Source organism: Schistocerca piceifrons, chromosome 11 (genome assembly GCF_021461385.2).
Source record: "Schistocerca piceifrons isolate TAMUIC-IGC-003096 chromosome 11, iqSchPice1.1, whole genome shotgun sequence".
Classification (NCBI taxonomy): domain Eukaryota; kingdom Metazoa; phylum Arthropoda; class Insecta; order Orthoptera; family Acrididae; genus Schistocerca; species Schistocerca piceifrons.
The window spans coordinates 77,374,366-77,395,540 of NC_060148.1; the positions used below are offsets into that span (position 1 = coordinate 77,374,366).

The 21,175-nt window shown below is 44.1% G+C and overlaps 1 protein-coding gene across 1 annotated transcript; it reads right to left on the reverse strand.

Moving 5' to 3' along the window:
* Positions 1 to 1,164: 1,164 nt before the first annotated feature.
* On the reverse strand, positions 1,165 to 18,982 carry LOC124719721 (26S proteasome non-ATPase regulatory subunit 10-like). The gene is made up of 2 exons (XM_047244924.1): positions 18,960 to 18,982; positions 1,165 to 1,660 (listed from the first exon to the last, which is right to left on the reverse strand). The coding sequence occupies exons 1-2, from the start codon at positions 18,980 to 18,982 to the stop codon at positions 1,165 to 1,167; spliced, it is 519 nt and encodes a 172-aa protein (XP_047100880.1).
* Positions 18,983 to 21,175: the final 2,193 nt, after the last annotated feature.

Genomic DNA, 21,175 nt, shown 5'->3' on the forward strand with positions numbered 1-21,175 from the left:
GCGAGTGGGTAGAATTACAAAGTTAAAGATTCTGTAGTGTTTTCCTAATAATAAGCCGATAAGCCATAGATACCAGTTTCTTGTTTCTGTAAAAACGATGGCGAAGAAGTAAACAAAACAGTAAAATACTGTGTACACAATTTGTCTTTGAAATTATACATAAAGAGAAAGAATATATACGGGAGAAAGAATTTGTCTAATGGGTTACATGCCCCACTATTGTAGTTCAAACTATGAGAAAGATACCGAAACAACACATTTTCACAGTACAGCACACGATTTTCTTTCACACAGTCGATTTTAACAGAAAACCTACATGTTGGCATTTAGAAAAATATGTAACCATACCTGACAAAATGTTTGTTAGAGTTTAGTATAGAAATTCGAAACAAATCGCTCAAGCACTTTTCGAGCGTTTTTGTAACAAAGTAGGTTCATTAGAGCATTCTGCATAAATTTCAAGCAATTCACTCAAGAACTTTTCCAGGTATTTGGTGATTAACCTTCCCCCCATACATATATATATATATATATATATATATATATATATATATATATATATATATATATATTAAAACTGATTGTTTATTAGAGTATCATGTAAATATTTGATGTAATACAGTGAAGATTTTTGGCAACAGCATTTCCCCTTTATAGATTAAAAATATATTTGTATGTTATATACATTAAAAGTACATAGCCTATGCCCATTCAATAGTTCATGGAAGTATTGTGTAAAAATTTGAACTATATCGGTTGAGAACATCTTGATATGGCTGGCAACCTCCTTTCCAATGTAAATGTTACAAAAACATTTATATGTTATAATTGTGAATGAAGTACATAGCATATATCCAACTAAATACTGATGAGAGTATCAGGTGCAAATCTGAAGTATATCAGTCAAGAGCTTTTAAAGACTTTTAATAAAAACTTTTCCTCTTTACATGTTATGTATGTCCTGTATCTGTCTGACCATTCATTAAGTATCATGTGATAAACAATGACTTGTCCTTGTATAGTAATACAGATTAAAACTTGCGCCAACCCCCTCTTAAAATTTCTTTGATGTGTGGTCCTTAAGATGTATTGTGTTTCAAAATTTAAAAAAATTAATAGCAAATTTTTATGCAATACAAGAAGAATTTAGATAAAAATAATTAATCACAAGACTTGTTCAGTGCTAAATAGTTGTACCGCGTCTGCTTCTGCCACGTCCGCAGGTGTCTGCCCACTGTTATCCCTTATGTCCCTCCTCGCACCGGCCAGCAGCAGTGCCTTTGCTGCATATGCACACCCCCATCTGGCTGCCACATGGAGTGGAGTCTCCCCCGCGTCGTCCTGGACATCTACACATGCTGATGCCGCCAGCAGCATCCATACAATGTGCTGCTCGCCACCTCTACATGCAGCCCAGTGCAGAGGCGTCATCCCATCCGAGTCTCTGATGTTGACGTCTGCCCCGGCATCAATCAGGCACTTGACAGTTTCTTCGTGGCCATTCATCACTGCTTCATGCAGGGCAGTGTCGCCACTGGCGTCTGTCGTGTTGACTGGCGACCCCGCATCCAGGAGTGCCCGCACTTCGTCGGTCTGACCCTGTGACGCAGCAATGATCAGCCTCCCAGCCAGCATCTGCTTCTGCTCCTCGGTCAGGATCCTGTAAATCACATTATGATTTACATCAGTTTTATTATAGCAGCAGTGACATGGACATGACCTCCACAACGTATCTAAAACACGTACATACACACACACACACACACACACACACACACGCACACACACACACACACACACACACACACACACACACACACACACACACACACACACACGCATACACAGAGAGAGGGGAGTGGGGTCGGAGATCCAAAATGTGACCATGTGAAAACCTTGTTTGAAATCAGTCATACAAGTAGTAAAGTAATTTAAAGCCCGTTGGATATGTTGGTTAAAATTTTAGCGTTTAGCTTATTGTCACCATAGAAACAAAGTCATTCTTGTAGATGAAGAATTATGTGAGTGCATGGTAGCTATGCCCCTCCATATCCACATCTAGTGACACCTGTGAGCTGAGGATGACATGGCAGCTAGTCGGTACTGTTGGGCTTTTATGGCTGTTTGGGATGAGTTTAGTTTAGTTTTAGTTTTACAATAGATACTGGGTGTCACTGGCGCTTATCTACAGGAGTCTCCAAAACGGTATGCCTAGAGAATGTGCACGAGATGGCTTTGAGAAGGCTTGAGTCACTGGCTTGATGGACGTGGGAGCAGCATACTGGCAGGTCACACAGTGATCCCAGTCTGAAGTGCAACAGATGAATGATGACGATGGGGTTGCAGGACAACAGCGTGGCAAGAAGGGTAGGCACATGGCCATCCAGAAGAACTGCACTACAAACAGATTTTAAAATGGAACAACTGGCTTTTTCATATAGACGACAGCCGAAACCTGAGCAGAGTTGAAACTCCCTGGCAGATTATAACTGTCTACTGGACCGAGACTTGAGTTCGGTATCTTTCTGTATTGGGGGAAGTAAAGCTGTGAGGATGGCTTGGGAGTCATGCTTGTGTATCTCAGTCAGCAGAGCACTTACCTATGAAAGGCAAAGAACCTTAGTTCCAGTCTCAGCTTTAATCTGCCAGGAAGTTTCATATCAACAAGCACTCCAGTGCAGAGTGAAAATTTCATTCTGGAAACATCCTCAAGGGCGTGGTTAAGCCAATTCTCCGCCATATTCTTCCTTCTAGGAGCGTTAGTCCTGTAAGTTTTGCAGGAGAACTGCTAAGAAGTTCGGAAGATACTGCACGAGGTGCTGGCAAAGGAAAAGTTGTGGGACAGGTCACAATTTGTGCTTGGGTAGTTCAGTCAGTAGAGCACTTGCCCGCAGCAGGCAAAAGTCCGGAGTATGAGTCTCGGTCCAGCAAACAGTTTTAATCTGCCAGCAAGTCTCATATCTGTGTGCACTCTGCTGCTGAGTGAAAATTTAATTCTGAGCTGATTTGATGGGCAGTGTGCCAGCATCAAATTACTGGAAGCTGGATTGAGATCTCATGTTGACGTGAGTCATCTCCTGTCGACTCCATACTACAGACAACAAAGACTTGTACGGTGTACATCCATAGTCAACTGGAACACTGACTGGAATTCTCTGCTCTTCAACAGCGAGTCCTGCTTCTGTTTCTAGCACTCAGATTGTCATCCACATGCCTGTACATGACTTGGTGACAGGTCGCAGGAAGCAGCAGTACTCCAGACACATACTCCAATTCCTGGAACCGTGCTGTGGGGAGGTACTGGATATGACAACTGGACTGGCTTCGTAATTGTTGAAGAAACGCTGAATAGCTGCCAATATGTGACAAATATAGTAAACCCTCTTGTCATTCCCATAATGACTACAGAATCAAATGACATATTCCAGCAGCATAATGCAAAACGCCCCACTACAGTTCACATTACAAACGCCTTAAGAAATGTATGGATCCTTGGCCAGCCAGTACAGTCTGCTTATTTCTCTCTGGGCCGCAATAGAAAGGTGTATACATCCAAACCACCACCACCCCCACCACCCCCCAAAAATCCCCAAATACGGCAACCATCACCATCTGAAACTGCATGTGATTCTGATGTGGCAAGAAAATCTTAAAGATGAAATTCAGAGGCTGTCACAGTTTTTAGTGATGTTTATTATGGACATTAATTCCAAATAGAAGAAAATTTAACAATTCAATTTCATACATAACAGATAGCAGAACACTTTCTGTATACATTTGTGTGCTTTCCTTGTTGACTGCAGTGAGAACTTTAATGGAGACTATATAAATGTGGGGAAGAAAGGTATTAATTTTGCCTGATGTTCCTTGTATGAAGAGCATATTACTCACAGAAAAGCTATACTACATATCTTACATTCCTTAGATGACATACTTAGAGTGAGAGAGTGCAGTGTAATTGAAGGTCAGCATCTGTGGTTTGGTTTTGGAGTTGGGGAGAGGGTGTTCACAGCTTGTTATTGGCTGTCGCACTCCCTCCACCTGAACACAATCTGCCATTCTCACTTTTAACATTGTAACAGATGTCTATGGTTTCAGTGATAATTTGTTTAGATCAGCGCATAGTACATCACTATGTAAGTTCTAAGGTACAGCAATTTTGAAAATTATATAGTAGATAAGGATTAGCCGGTAAACTGAAATATTATGTTTCTTTTAAGAACTACAATAGCTACAAGTTTTTGCCAAAGTTATAGTTTACAAGCACTTACCCAGTATCAGTATTTCACTTAACACTACGATTATGAACGCAGTTCTGCAGGCTGTGGCAATGGAAATGTGTAAATGGTGGAAAGTGCTGTTTATTTCAGCAGTTTCTGCCTACAGAATAAAATGTTCTCGGGTTTCGAGTTGCTTCAAGGGAGTGAAATGGCATGAACTTTCGACCAAGTGCTTCTCAGTCACTGTAAAATGGAATGACTGCTGGTGCGTTCCTCATACACCATTACACAACCTAGCTGCCGGCTGTGACATCACTCATGGTTACGTTATTGCCATACATGAACATACTTTGATTTCATGTCCGGTACGCCCACTTTAACGTTGCAATTGCTGGATATCGAGCTGTAGGCCATTGTCAGTGATTTTTATTTCGATAGATTCTTGATTACACTGCTGCCCCCCGAAGCTTTTGAGACACAACTGGTTCTCTAAGGGAGATATATGTGTTACTGGGTTAATCACAACAGAGTATTTAAGAGAAGTGATAAGGTTGCTTTTTTATATAAACTTTTGATTGGAATGTCCACAGCCATTAGCTTAAGGTATTCCAGTGCTGGCAGAACCAGAGGACACTTCACTTTAGATGGCCAGGGAGGACGCTTCTTTATGTGCACGCCCATCAGCCAGTCTTTGGCTGACAGTTGTTCTGAGGCTCTGTCTGAGAGCTAATCACAGACACAGGGGCTGAACTTGTAACTGTTCTCTGCATTCGAGTTCAGAATTACGGTAAGCATCCGAAACACTGGCGCATGACTTGACGAAATGCATGTGAGGTTCTTTGTTTCAAGTGAAAGTTTTGCTTTCAGGAATTAATTCACACAGTGAGCTAGTTACAATCAACATGTGCTGAGGCAGCGGAACTGGTACACACTTGCACTTTCCTGAGTCTTTCATTTAATCTGGTTACTAATTCGGGAATCATTTACAGTTTTTTTAATAAACATAGTAATTTACTCGCATTGCCTTTCCCACTCAACCCACCTGCTCCAAGCTGTAATTGCATGTGTTAAATAATCAGTTTGAAATAATGTGCTGTTAAAAATTGCTGATATTATCCAATGTTTGGAGTCAAGTCACTGAGATTTAGCAAAAAAAAAACAAAAAAAAAAACAAGTACTTAATTTGACATCTAGGTTCAGTCCTTAGCTGGAACATTCCTTCACTACATCTATGCGAGCTACAGTACCTGTATTTCGTGACTGACTGGGCAACTACAAGGAGCAGTCTGGTCACCAGGTGCAGGTGTTGACAGCATCACAGGGCTGTGCTTAGCTCTGAACTGTAGTCCCACAACAAGCACACGCACACAGACAGATAATAGACACTAGAACTTAACTGTGTTATAACAGCCTCCTTCCCGATGGCGACACGGGTGGCGGACACGACAGTCTCACAGAACACACACACACGCACGCCCAGTGCTGTCCCAACCTGCTCCGCGATGCCTCCAGAGGAGGTGGAGCCGCCAGCGCGGCCGCCAGCCCCCGGCAGACCTCCACCGCTGCCTGCGCGTCGCCCAGCAGCAGCCGCGCCCAGCCGCCGGTGGCCAGCACCTCGGGGTGCCTCGCTATGAACTGCACGGCAGCGCCCCTCAGTGCCGCGCAGCTGTGCAGCACGGCCAGGCCCGCAGCGGCTGCGGCGTTCTCCACGCTCAGGTCGCGCGCCACCTGCTGCTCGCACCTCTCCCTGAGTGCCGGCAGGTCGTACTTGTCGGCGGCAGCCAGCAGCTCGGCCGCTACACTCGGGAGCTCCGGAGCTGTGTCCGTGTAGACGAACAGCAGCAGCTGCCGCAAGACGGCCTCCCGCACGTCAGCCACTTCGATACGGCGGCTGCGGGCCTCTCGCATGTCGTTCCGCAACATGGCTGCAAAGACGGGGCTCCTCGCTGCCAGGACCCGACTGTGAGCCGGCAGCTCTGAGTCGCCAACCACCAGAGTCACATCGGCGCCCTCGTCCAGTTCCAGCAGAGCACCCCGATTGCTTGTAAAGCTGCCTCCCTCTGACTTTGTCTCCACTTTTGTAACCTCACCTGAAACATACCTACCGCACGTCAGTCGAATGAATCACACTGCACAGGAAATAGTTTGCCCTTTCCAGGGACACAAGCGTGTATACAGGGTGTTACAAAAAGGTACGGCCAAACTTTCAGGAAACATTTCTCACACACAAAGAAAGAAAACATGTTATGTGGACATGTGTCCAGAAACGCTTACTTCCCACACTAGAGCTCATTTTATTACTTCTCTTCAAATCACATTAATCGTGGAATGGAAACACACAGCAACAGAATGTACCAGCGTGACTTCAAACACTTTGTTACAGGAAATGTTCAAAATGTACTCCGTTAGGATACATGCATCCACCCTCCGTCGCATGGAATCCCTGATGCGCTGATGCAGCCCTGGAGAATGGCGTATTGTATCACAGCCGTCCACAATACGAGCACGAAGAGTCTCTACATTTGGTACCAGGGTTGCGTAGACAAGAGCTTTCAAATGCCCCCATAAATGAAAGTCCAGAGGCTTGAGGTCAGGAGAGTGTGGAAGCCACGGAATTGGTCCGCCTCTACCAATCTCTCGGTCACCGAATCTGTTGCTGAGAACCGTACGAACACTTCGACTGAAATGTACAGGAGCTCCATCGTGCATGAACCACATGTTGTGTCGTACTTGTAAAGGCACATGTTCTAGCAGCACAGGTAGAGTATCTCGTATGAAATCATGATAACGTGCTCCATTGGGCGTAGGTGGAAGAACGTGGGGCCCAATCGAGACATCACCAACAATGCCTGCCCAAAGGTTCACAGAAAATCTGTGTTGATGACGTGATTGCACAATTGCGTGCGGATTCTCGTCAGCCCACACATTTTGATTGTGAAAATTTACAGTTTGATCACATTGGAATGAAGCCTCATCCGTAAAGAGAACATTTGCACTGAAATGAAGATTGACATATTGTCGGATGAACCATTCGCAGAAGTGTACCCGTGGAGGCCAATCAGCTGCTGATAGTGCCTGCACACGCTGTACACGGTACGGAAACAACTGGTTCTCCCGTAGCACTCTCCATACAGTGACGTGGTCAACGTTACCTTGTACAGCAGCAACTTCTCTGACGCTGACGTTAGGGTTATCGTTAACTGCACGAAGAATTGCCCCGTCCATTGCAGGTGTCCTCGTCGTTCTAGGTCTTCCCCAGTTGCGAGTCATAGGCTGGAATGTGCCGGTGCTCCCTAAGACGCCGATCAATTGCTTCGAACGTCTTCCCGTCGGGACACCTTCGTTCTGGAAATCTGTCTCCATACAAATGTACCGCGCCACGGCTATTTCCCCGTGCTAATCCATACATCAAATGGGCATCTGCCAACTCCGCATTTGTAAACATTGCACTGACTGCAAAACCACGTTCGTGATGAACACTAACCTGTTGATGCTACGTACTGATGTGCTTGATGCTAGTACTGTAGAGCAATGAGTCGCATGTCAACACAAGCACCGAAGTCAACATTACATTCCTTCAATACTGACGAAACTAAAATGAGCTCTAACATGGAAATTAAGCGTTTCCGGACACATGTCCACATAACATCTTTTCTTTATTTGTGCGTGAGGAATGTTTCCTGAGAGTTTGGCCGTACCTTTTTGTAACACCCTGTACTTAGCACTGGCTAACTGAAAGACCTCTATAAACCTATTCCAGGCATGCCTTGTACCTGAAGGCTCTGAGTTGGAGCCAACACAAAAGATAATTTTTCATCTTTTTATCAATAAAATATATTAAAATTTAAAGCATGACACACGAATCCGAAAATTTTCCCAGAGGAATTTAAATAATGGCAAACAAACTTTTTAGATGTGTTGATACTGTGTGACGTTTCTCGAGCAGAATTAAGCTAGCCTTAAATTTGTGTCTTGAAATGCCAGTTGCTTTTCAATCGCCCTAACAGGATTTATATTTAAGAAAATATTTTGATTCCACGTGGGTTTAATTAAATATTGGCGGTAATGATTTGTGTTGAGGGGCACTCTACATCATGGTCAACAGCGGCCTGACGGAAAGTCAGCATGCTAATCTCATGGGTGCGGATGAAGGCTGTCGCCACGTTTTTTGGGGATGAGGCCTGACAGTTCACAAAATTTCACATCTCTTGTAACACTGGAATCACTGTCTCCGAGGATGGTGGGCATATCTCCATCAAGACTAAGAGCTGCCCTAATATCAGTACATTGGACACACGTAACCACAACATACTAAACTGAAAGCGGCACACCACAAACTTCAGGGATCAGTGGATCCTCTCCACCAGAGGAGGGAGCTGTGTGTTAAGCGGCTATGCCTGATGCACAGTCTCGTAAGCAGAGCCTCCTTCCAGTGATGAGGCTGACATAAAGTCCTCCAAGCCTTTGTGGTCAATTCGAGCAACCACAGTTTGTTGTCTGTCTCCTGCAACCATTCAGTCTCCCAATGACGCATTATGTGTCTGTCAGAAAATGAGACGATGGCTTGTATTGGGATGGGGCATTGTTGGACAGCACTATCTCAGCATGCTCCCTTGTCGGCCACGTCGTTGCCCTGTATCGCAATGTGGCCAGGTACCCTGCAAAAACTCACCTCCTTGCCACGGTGTTGGAGCCGCTGTAAGGAGCCATGGATGAGCCGAATCAGCAGGTCTACTGACTACATTTGGTGAAGTGCTTCCAGTGCACTAGGAGAGTCTGAACAGACAAGAAATCTTGAACGGTGATGCCTGTGAACCATCTCCAGTGCCATCAAAATGCCACACAATTCTGCATCACAATGTGTAAATTATTCCGGAAGACACAGTCTAAAAACCCTATCGGGGTAAACAGCAGCACAACTAGGAGCATTCTCTTGCATCTGCATAAACTAAGGTAAAATTGTCGTATGTACTTAAAATGGACAAAAACAAAGTTGTAAAAACAAAATCTGCAGTACAAGTTTTCTTGTACTGTGTCAAGCTTAAAATCACTTCGGGCCTCTGAAGACGCCAAAGCGGCAGTGTGTTCGATCTCTGGCTGTGTACTTGGATGCTGAGAGATTCATATCCTTGATGCAATCTGTAGCAGATATCTGAAATGACTTGGTCGCATGGGGCCAATTCCTGAACAGCGGTTCAAAAGAGGGTTGGACCACTGAACTAAATTTCAATGACTGAAGTGGTGCTGAGATTTTCAGCGCCTGTCGAGCTAAAAGCATACGTTGCCCAATCAAGAGTGGTAGTTTACCAACCTCTGCACACAGGCTCGGTACTGGGCTGGTCTGAAATGCTCCAGTCAATGTCCGAATGCCATCATGCTGGACAACATCTAACGTCTTGAGGTAGGAAGAACAATCTGAACTGTAGACCACGCTGCCATAATCTAAACGTGATCGAACAGATCCCCTATAAAACTGCAGGAGGCAGGACCTGTCACCTCACCTAGTTTTTCCACTAAGGCATTTCAAAATATTGAATGACTGGAAGCCCTTTGTTCGTAGGTCTTTCAGGCGTGGGAGCCAAGTTAATTTCGAGTCAAATAATAAACCCTGAAAGTGCACAGTGTCTTGATATCGTAAAATATTATCCCTTAATGTGAGCACTGGTTGGTTAAAACGTCGACGTCACGGTTAAAATTGACACATGTATTCTTCTCGGGCGAGAACTGGAAACCCGTTGTCCTGGCTCAGGTTTCCAGCCTCCTAATGGTCGGCTGTAACTACCCCGTCGTCGTTTAGGACCAGAGGAAGAGTAGAAGATTGCAAAGTCATCCAAAAAGTGCATTTGACAGCCCTCCTGACTGCAGAGGAAATGAGGAAATGCCACTGATAGCGATGGCAAACAATGTGACACTGAGGACACTGCCCCTGGGGGCATCATCTCCTGAACATAGCAACTCAGACATGGCATCGCCAACACGATATCGAAAACGCCAGTCCCTGAGAAAGGATTGGATAAGAAGTGGCACACATCCATATAGTCTCCATTCATGAAGTCGGCAAAGGATGTTGTACCTCCAAGTAGTGTCGTGCTTTTTTAAGGTCAAGAAACACACAAACCGAATGGTTTCGGCGTAAGGAGGACGCCCGTATCGCCATCTCCAATAGAATAAGGGTGGAATGGTAGCACCTACAACAGCACTGGGAATGGCTCAGATGACCTTGGGATTTGAGCAGTCAGACGAGGCAGAAGTTGACAAATGCATTCAAAAGTCTTACCCATACAACTGGTAAGGGCTAGACTCTGGCATCTGTTAGGGACGCTATGGGCCCTGCCTGATTTCCAGAATGGAATTAATATTGCCTCCTTCCAAGTTGTAGATCAGACTGAAACAAGAGAGGAACTCTCCTGTCACTTCAAGGCACACATGACGAACCATGGCAGAATGTATCTGATCATGTCCTGGAGCAGTGTCTTCACCTTCAGTCAAAGATCATTCCAGTTCCCACATGGAGGATGGAAGGTTGCAGACTTTCTCATTATGCAAGAACAAAGTGAGCTTCCAGAATGAGAAGTTAGGAAGGTAGGAGACGAGGTACTGGCAGAAGTAAAGCTGTGAGTACCGGGCGTGAGTCGTGCTTCGGTAGCTCAGTTGGTAGAGCACTTGCCCGCGAAAGGCAAAGGTCCCGAGTTCGAGTCTCGGTCGGGCACACAGTTTTAATCTGCCAGGAAGTTACAAAGTGAGCTTCCTCATCTGTGCAGCCCTACAGAACACGTGAAAAGCAGGAGCTTGCTGGATGGCATAGTAACAGTAAAGAAGTGTTCAGCTAAAACCTGAGCCATGTGTTCTGGCCCGTTCACCATGACCCCATTACTTGACAAGGTCATAAGGGAACGTGTACTACCATTGCCTGAAATCCGTCTCATTGATTCCCAGACTTGTGCCGTGGAAGCTCAGAAGTGATATGGGCCACCATCTGCTGTGCACAATCCTTTTGTTCAAAAATAGCCTGTCAAGTGTACTGCAACCAATTTGCCCTTTGTATCATCCATCCATCTGCTTGGCCTCTTGCCAGCCACCATCCTAGTCGGCAGATGAATCCACTCTGGGAAGTGGTCACTAGAGTGTAATTCCGGAGCCACTTCCCACTGAACTGAGTCTGCAATAGCTGCGAAACAAACACAAAGGTCAACGGCTGAAAAAGACCCTGTAGCTGTGGAAAAGTGTGTCATCTGACCCGCGTTCAGAAGGCAGATATTCTCAGAATGGATGAGTCGCTCGATCGTCCGACCCTCGGAGCAAGTGGTAGCCGAGCCCCACAACACATTGTGTGCACTGAAGTGCCCCACAAGGAGGAATGGGCGCGGTAGTGCCCGGAAGAGTTATGCCAGTGCGTCTGCATCCAAAGCATCATTAGGGGGAAGGTACAAATAACACACTGTAGCATTAAAGGGTGCGAGAACTTTCGCAGCAATTGCTTGCGCGGTGGTGGTAAGAGTGACAGAAAAGGAGTGACACCTGTCATCAATGAAAACAGGCACTCCAACTTTAGCCCTGTCTCCAGTAGTATCGTCCTCCCTATATGTGTGGTAGCCCTGTAATGCAGGTGTGTCGATGACTTTAAGATATGTCCCTTGTAAGCAGATCCAGAACGGCTTCTGCTGGACGAGGAGCTGCAGTTCTTCCAAATGTGAGCGATATCCATTCATATCCCACCGCAACGCTTATGTCCCTGTGGAAGCCATTGTTTAGCGTTGGTTCCTCTTTTCTTTCTCCCTCGTATGGGGTGATTAACCTTCCTATGAGTGGAAGACCAAATCATCAAGAGCATAGTCCCCATTCAGAAAACGAGAGAGCTCGCCAATCCCAAGCTTTAACTAACACTTTCTTGAACTTAGAACTACTTTTACTGATGGGAGGAAGTGGTTGCCTGGGTTGCGAGGATGGCTTAATTGGCTTCTGATGTTGGGTAGTGGTATGCGGCTTAGATGGTAAGCCTGTTTCTGACGGCCTCTCAACGACTTCAGTTTCAAGTGGAGTGTTTCCCCTACAGATACATCGATAAGTGCATGAGCTCGTACTTGAATCTGTGGCCTGGGTTTGTGTGGAGGCATCACACTTAGCGACTGGCGTCTTAAGGGCTGATGCAAAAGGAGTTGCCAAAATGGGCAGTTGCATAGCTTTGAAAGTATTTTTAGCTTCACTATAGGGTATGTGTCTCTAGGCTTTTAATCCTGAATTTTCTTTTCCTCGTAAATGACACATTTTCTGCTCCACGCTGGGTTATCCCCTGAACAGTTTGCACATTTCGGAGGAAGTGCACAAGGATTGCCTGATTCGTGAGCTGAGACTCCACAATTGTCACACTTAGCCTTCCCATTACATCCTATAGTCATATGGCTGAATCTTTGACATTTGTGGCATTGCACTGGGTTAGAAACAAATGGGCGAATCTTAAGATGGATATAGCGTGCAAGGATATGTTCAGGTAATTCTGGAGTACTAAACGTTAGAATAAATGTTGCCGATTTTTCCAATTTCCCATTGACTCTCCTCATATAGTTCTGCACAATTGTCACACTTAGCCTTCCCATTACATCCCATAGTCATATGGCTGAATCTTTGACATTTGTGGCATTGCACTGCGTTAGAAACAAATGGGCATATCTTAAGATGGATATAGTGTGCAAGGATATGTTCAGGTAATTCTGGAGTACTAAATGTTAGAATAAATGTTGCCGATTTTTCCAATTTGCCATTGACTCTCCTCATATAGTTCTGCACTTCCGTGATGCCCATATTTTTCCATTCTTCAGGTAACTCCGCGGGGTCCACCTCCATCATATTGGAGCAGGTAACCACGCCCTTACTAAATTTAAGGGTGTTATACAACTCAGCCTCGGCTGCGTAGTCACCTAAGGTCTTACATGCCAGAAGCTTAGAGATTTGGTTTGAATTAGCAGTTTCAACTAGAAGTGTTCCATTACGAAGTTTTTTGACACTTTTTAGAGATCCAGCAATACCTTCCAATGTCTTGTGAATATAGAAAGGGGATCCTTTCTCAAAGGTTCCGCTATTCGGTTGATTAAAATGAAATGGCACACTGATGCCGTCTTACTATGATTCTGAGGCTTCTTTTTGGGAGGATTTACCAGCCGAGCTCTCTATGGGGAGTGGGTGTAGGTACGGCCTGATGGTACACCCGTCACGTCAGTAGTAGTAGCTTGATGAGGCAGTTCCATAGGGATCCCACGAGACGCTAGGGAAACAACCGTCTACCCAGGCAGAGCTCTGCATGCCTGGGCAAGCCTTATACAACTGGGGGGGTGGGGGCACCAGGTGCCCCAGAGGTTGCCCGCTAGAGACTGTTCTACCTCAACAGCCATTCTCCTCATCAGTACGTGGCCCACCTTGAGGTTGAGGTTTTCTCTTATAGAGGTGTGTACCTTCCTCTCGTTCCAGGCAGTGAAGCCAAGGCCTCTGTTCTCCAGAACACACAACATTCCACTGCTGCGCCGCACAGCGGTCGCTGAAGCATGCCCAGAGCTTACGGTGACAGAGGGCTGGCGGTGCTTACCAGTCCCCAGCTCAGGAACCCTGGGGTGGCCAAGTCCGTACTCAGCAAATGAAATCTGAGCCTCTGAGGGGTGTTTAAACATTAACAGTGAGTACTTTCATCACAGCTGATATCGAGTGATTTTTTCAAACACCAAAAAGCTAATCCCAAAACTTTGCTTCGAAATAAGGCCAGTGCTTCCATGTTAAAAGGGGGGGGGCAGCAAATTTTACTAACCTCCACGATTTTCACATCATGCTGCTTACAAAAAAGGGAAAACAACAGAGTGAATCTTCACTCTCGAATCAGTGTCTCTGTATCACTATTATACTTTGACCTGTCATTAATTGTCATTTAATATGGATATTTTGTTACTGTTAGAGATAATCTTCCGTTTCGTGCACAGGCGATTCCGTACACTGTAATAACGGCGTGTTAAGTTTTTAAATGTATCGCTAGGGTACCCTAGAATACTGTAACAGAATTACTCTCCATACATTTGAAGGCACAGTTCTCTGCATGTGGGAATCTGCTTTTCTTGTGTGGGTCTCGACATCCAGCACCTACGCCATCCTTTTCTGTTCCAGTAGCGAATGACTTGCAGGACAGACGATTCGTGGTGACCCTCCATGTGAGCTCGAAACTCTGTTCATACGTTCACGGTCTTTTTGAGAGATATACGTGGGAGAAATCAATATATTCGTCGACTACTCTAGAAATGTACGCTCTCAGAATTCTAATGGTGAACCACACTGTGATGCTGAAAGCCTCTCTTCCCGTTTCTTCCACAGGAGTTGGTTCAGATTCTCTGTGATCCTATCGCAATTACCAAACGGACATTTAATGAAATTCGCTTCTCTGATTTGGATCTTGTCTATTTCCTCTTCCATACAACACAAGAACCTTGCAGACGCGAGGAGGCTTGCAGCATCAATAATAGAAATAGCCATACTGTAAGTCCAAACACAGCATAGGAGTATCTGGCAAGAGGTCAGACTAACCTGTGGTTCCCAAAACAGGGCAGCAGCCTTTTCAGTAGTTCCGGAGTCAACAATTTGACGACTGACAGATCTGGGCTCGTTACTTTAGCCAACATCGCCTTGATGTGCAGTTACTGCAAATGGCTGAAAGCACTGGCAAACTGTGGCCGCAGTTTTTTTCCTGAGGGCATGCAGCTCCACTGCATGGTTTAATAATGACATCCTCTAGAGAAAAATATTCTGGGGGTTAAATATTACCTTATTCAGATCCCACAGTGGCGTTTCTCTGGAGGATGTCGTCATCAGGAGAAAAATACTGGCATTGTTTGGTCGGAGCAAGGATTGTTAGATCACCTAATCAGTTAGCTACGTTAGAGAATCTGAAACGGAAGATGGATAGGTCAAAGTTTCATATAATAAGTATTACTGAAGTGTGGTGACAGGAAGAACAGCACTTTTGGTCAGGTCAGCACAATGTCAGCAACACTAGGGTTAATGCAGGAACAGGCCTAATAATGAATGAGAAAATAAGAATGTGAATAAGTTACCAGGAACACTGTAGTGACCGGATTGTCATAGCCAAGTTAGATATGAAACCAACACCCAACAAAGGAGTAAAAATTTGTAGCCAACCAACTACGTGGACAGATTCAAAGGTTAAAAGAATTTATGATGAGAAAGGGAAATTTTTCAGGGAATTAAGGGAGATGGAAATTTAATCGTCATGGGTGGCTAGAATTTGGTACAGTAGTAGCAAAAGGATGAGAAGGAATCACAGAGGGAGATCATTGATTCGGGGAATGATGTGAAAGAGGAAGCCACTTGCTAGAATTTTGCACACAACATAATTTAATAATCGCTAACACTTTGTTTAAGAGTCATGAGAGAAGGTTGTAATATGGACGAGAACTGAGGTCACTGGAATGTTTCATATTGATTAAAGAATAAGACAAAGATTTCTAAACCAGATCTTAAACTGGAAGATGCCTCCAGGAGATTCTGATGCTGCCTGTATATTGTTGGTTATGCGCTGAAGATTAAAAGCGAAGAAATTGCAGAAAGGTTTAAAATTATAGCAAAGGAAGCTACATAAATTGAAGAAACCATAGGATTCTGAGAGTCTCAAAGGGAGCATTAGTCAATGTTGTACTCAGTGAAAAGTAATACAGTGGAAAATCAATGGGTAGGTTTGAGGGATAAAACATCGAAGACAGCAGATCATCTAGGTAAAAAATCAAGGCCTGAAGGAGATCGTTGAATTACTGAACTATCTCCTGTTCGAAAAATAGCAAGCATTTCAAGGTACAACTTTAAGGATAGACTTCTTGTTTGGAAAACGTCTTACGATATCAACAATTCTGAAAACTTTGACGTATTATTTAAATCTATGCGGAAATAATTTCGAAATGCTTCCTCATACATGAAATAAATCTACCACTCTCGCCATGCTCGACCAAAGTGTATAGTTACTCAAGTCAATCATACTGTAAATGAGAGGCACACAACCACCACAGTGGTGGCAAACATACATTCTTATCCTGGAAGTTGGAGTACCTCAAGGAGTCATATTATCTTCAATACTATACAGTGTATACACGCACACTTGCTTACCCCAACGTATTTGAATGAAGGCTTAGGGTTTTGCAAAGATGACACTTTATACTGCTACCATGAAAAGACATAAAACTAATGAGCAATCAGTAGTCTGCAAAGTAGAGAAATGCCTCAGCCTGTGACTCAAAAGACCCAACGCTCAGAAATGTCCACCTGTTATCTTTAGACGTAATAAACTGGACAAGAAATGAAAAGCAGACACGAGAAGACGTAACGTTTCAGTTAGGCGACAATAAGTAACACCAGAAACGAAAGCTAAACGTCTCGAACTGACAATGGATATTAAACTACCGTGAAGCGCCAAAGAAACTGGTATAGGCATGCGTACTCAAATACACAGATACGTAAACAGGCAGAATACGGCACTGCGGCCGGCAACGCCTATATAAGACAACAGGTGTCTGTCATAGTTGTTAGATCGGTTACTGCTGCTACAATGGCAGGTTATCAAGATTTAAGTGAGTTTGAAGGTGGTTATTGTAGTCGGCGCACGAGCAATGGGATACAGCATCTCTGAGATAGCCATGAAGGGTGACGACCATTTCACGAGCATATCGTGAATATCAGGAATCCGGTAAAACATCATATTCCCGACATCGCTGTGGCTGGAAAAAGATCCTGGAAGAACGGGACCGACGACGACAAAAGTGCAACCCTTCCACAAACTGCTGCAAATTTCAGTGCTGCGCCATCAACAAGTGTCAGCGTGCAACGGAACATAATAGATATGGGCTTTCTGAGCTGAAGGCCTGCTCGCGCACCATTGATGACTGCACGACACAAAGCTTTACACCTTGCCTGGTTCCGTCAACACTGACACTGGACTATTGATGACTGGAAACATGTTGCCTGTTCGGACGAGTCTCGTTTCAAATTGTATCAAGTGGATGGACTTGTACGGGTACGAAGACAACCTCATGAATCCATGGACCCTGCATGTCAGCAGGCCACTGTTCAAGTTGGTGGAGGTTCTGTAATTGTGTGGGGTGTGTGCAGTGGGAGTGATATAGGCAGGCGTACCAGTTTCTTTGGGTCTTCAGTGTATTATGGAAAACTCGCATTAGCCTCACAGCAAAAGAACGATGATGACTCGGACTTTTAAATCTGACTAAAGCGCTCATTAATGATGCTGCAATCGAAACACTGGTACTCACAGACAACACCTTCACTAGACAAACTGATTCATTTGCAGCGCCTGTCTGTATGTCTATCCCAAACCAAGTAAAATGATTATTCAGCTGCCAGAAGAATCCAAAGAATAGCTACACTATATGGTATACTATATATATGATAATCGACGTCACACACTAAAAAGCAAGCATAACATCTGTATAATACCGACACTTCTAATTCGCTGGTAAAATCGGACTGAACAGGTTAACTGAAAACACACTGTCTACGGAACCACATAAAAACAAAATCCTCACTTCCAGTGTTCTAAAAGTTCTACTCAGTTACCTGCGACATAGAATAGTTCATTGCGTACAGAAAACAGATAAACAGTGCGGCGAGAGAGACCTAAGGAGAAGTCTTCAGCAACACCAAACATCTCTTACAGGATAACCCAGAAGGAAAAACTGGAACAATGACAGCTTCACCGCAGATGAGCGAATGCCGAGACTATACCATACCCCTCATAATAAAATGGTTCAAATGGCTCTGAGCACTATGAGACTTAACTTCTAAGATCATCAATCCCCTAGAACTTAGAACTACTTAAACCTAACTGACCTAAGGACATCACACACATCCAGGCCCAAGGCAGGATTCGAACCTGCGACCGTAGCAGTCGCCCGGTTCCAGACTGTGGCGCCTAGAACCGCACGGCCACTCGGGCCGGCCCCCTCATAATAAAAATTAGAAAATGAATAATAGACAACAAATTGAAAATTAACGAAATGTATTCGCAAACTACGAATCCGTTTATACACCAGCTGTGCAAACGAGCGGACAGATAAAGTTTTGTGCTGGACCGGGGCCCGACCGGTCAGTGCGGGCAGGCCGCCCCCTGAGCCACTCCGGCTACCCGCGCTCGCCTCCCCGACCGCCCCAGACCTCCTCGAGTCATACTGACCACGCCCCGTGCTCGCACACAGTGCCGTGGTTCCCGCACAGAGAGCTGCATTGTTATTTTCTTTGTTTTTCCCTGCTGCGGCACGGAATACAGGCTGGCATTGTCTTTAGTGTTCGGTACGTGTATAGTCCAATGCAGTGTCCTTCAGACATGCAGCAAGCAAATGGAGCTCAAATACTACAACATAACATGCGGCCGAAAACGACATAAACTGAGAATGAAAGATTTTTAAAAAAGTTTGCAATATATAAAAAGTTGAGGGGCAACCACAACATAGCACCTCACAAACAGTATAGACTACTGTGAAAATGACTCATGAAAGGAGAGGAAATATGACATTTAAGAATAGCAGTCTTCTTTGAATACAAATATTGTGCGTTCGTGGGTTTCAAGTAAATCTCGGGCCAGTAAACGAATGATACTCTTGCAGCATAAAAAACAAAAGCCGAAATAATGGCGCTTTGCATGAACGTATCCCTGTCGAGACATTTTCGATCGCTCACGGAACAACGAACCTTGACAAGCCGCTGATGGCCATAACGACTTGGACACTAAAGTTGTCATTGTGGATCCAGAAGCACCACTGTCTAATGCCGACCGGATATCAGCACTGAAGCTTAACGAAACACACTTTCAAACAACAGCACTAATTAAGAAACAATTCTTTTCATATTCTTCTTAAAAGTAATACCGTTCACTGTTTCGAAAGATGTGTTTGTGTATGACACATGTACTTACGTGTATATCGAAACGTACTGCTGGCTGTGTCCAGTAAACATGTTTGACTGAACAGAGCCGGCCTGTGTGGCGGAGCGGTTCTAGGCGCTTCAGTCTGGAACCGCGCGGCCGCTACGGTCGCAGGTTCGAATCCTGCCTCGGGCATGGATGTGTGTGATGTCCTTCGGTTAGTTAGGTTTAAGTAGTTCTAAGTTCTAGGAGACTGCTGACCTAAGATGTTAAATCCCATAGTGCTCAGAGCCATCTGAACCATTTTTTTGACTGAACAGAATTTAATGTCGCTAAGAAACAAAAGGTTCAGACAATATAAAACTCATGCCAGTGATATGCTATTTTTTCTTATGAAAAAATACTGAAAAACAAGAAACAAAATGAACGTGCTTCGAAACGCAACATGTGATATTTACACTGTTTCTACGTCTCCAAAATGGTCCAAATGGCTCTGAGCTCTATGGGACTTAACTTCTGAGGTCATCAGTCCCCTAGAACTTAGAACTACTTAAACCTAACTAACCTAAGGACATCACACACATCCATGCCCGAGGCAGGATTCGAACCTGCGACCGTAGTGATCGCACGGTTCCATACTGTAGCGACTAGAACCGCTCGGCCGCCCCGGCCGGCTTTCTACGTCTCAAGCTAAGCGTTGTATTCAACTATAGTATAGCAATAAACTCTTACCTGCGCAACTATGAAGCAATTTGTCAATAGCTTTACAATGGTAGTTGTAGAAATTTAAATTGTTCACTTACACCGCGAGTGAATTCCATTCAACGCGAGACCAGATGGAAAATGAGAAGTACAGCTTCCGATAAATGAACTTAGAAAAAAGGGCTCCACATCTTCGGTGTGGTACAGACTGATTTGTAGCGTAGCCCTACGTCTAGGTTAGGATGAAAGGTGTGAGTTTGGAAGTGAACTGGCGAAGGAAGGTTGTGGTAACATCTACGTGTAGCGTAGCCTGCTATCTACGTTCGAGTCGTGTGAAGTTAGCACCCCTTTTTCGAGAAATATACGTTTTTTTCACAGTTCTTGATAGATGTAGCGTAGTTCTAAAGTTCTTTGTACAAAATTTCAATAGTTCTGCAGAATTTAGCGACGAAAACAACAATACTCGAAAAAATTTTCGTACCGACACATGTTCTTTGGCAATTTCCGCAAAATGTAAATAAGTGCAACAGTTCTGAGCACAGTTCTGAACAGAGCTCCAAGAGTTCTTTCGAAAATCCGAGTAACATTTTTTTGTGCAGCTAATAGTTTACGAGATAATTGCATTTTAATGAGAAAATCTTTTCACTTACTGTGAAGTTAGCACCCTTTTTTTCAGAAATATATATATTTTTCAGAGTTCTTGATAGATATGGCATAGTTCTAGAGTTCTTTGTACTAAATTTCAATAGTTCTGCAGAATTTAGCGAAGAAAACAACAATATTCGAAAAAATGTTCGTATCGAAAACATTTTTTGTCAATTTTCGCAAAAATTAAACTTGTACAACAGTTCTGAGGACAGTTCTGAACAGAACCCCAAGAGCTCTATCGATAATCCCAACAACATTTTTCTATGGTGATAGTGGTTTGAGATAAATAGATTTAATATGGGACACACTTTCTTTACGGAAAATATAAATATATTCGTACAACAGTTCTGACGACAGTTCTGGACACCACGTGAAGAGTTCTATCGAAAACCCTAGCGAAATTTTTTTGTGCAGGTAATAGTTTAAGAGGTGTTTGCAACTTAATTAAGAATTCCATAAGAGCTCCTATTGTGAAGCTGGCACCCTTTTTTCAGAAATATATATTTTTTTCAGAACTCTTGATAGATAAGTCGTAGTTATAGAGTTCTCTGTACAAAATTTCAATAGTTCTGCAGAATTTAGCGAAGAAAACAACAATACTCGAAAAATTTTCGTATCGAAAACATTCTTTGGCAATTTCCGCAAAATGTAAATAAGTACAAGAGTTCTGAGCACAGTTCTGAACAGAGCTTCA

Bases quoted from the DNA above. Each gene is read 5' to 3' on its own strand.
- LOC124719721 (XM_047244924.1), bottom strand. From the start codon at position 18,982: ATGGCCATCAGCGGCTTGTCAAG. The intron at 1,661-18,959 runs GTTCGTTGTTCC...TGTGATTTACAG, and splicing joins GCCATCAGCGGCTTGTCAAG to GATCCTGACCGAGGAGCAGA.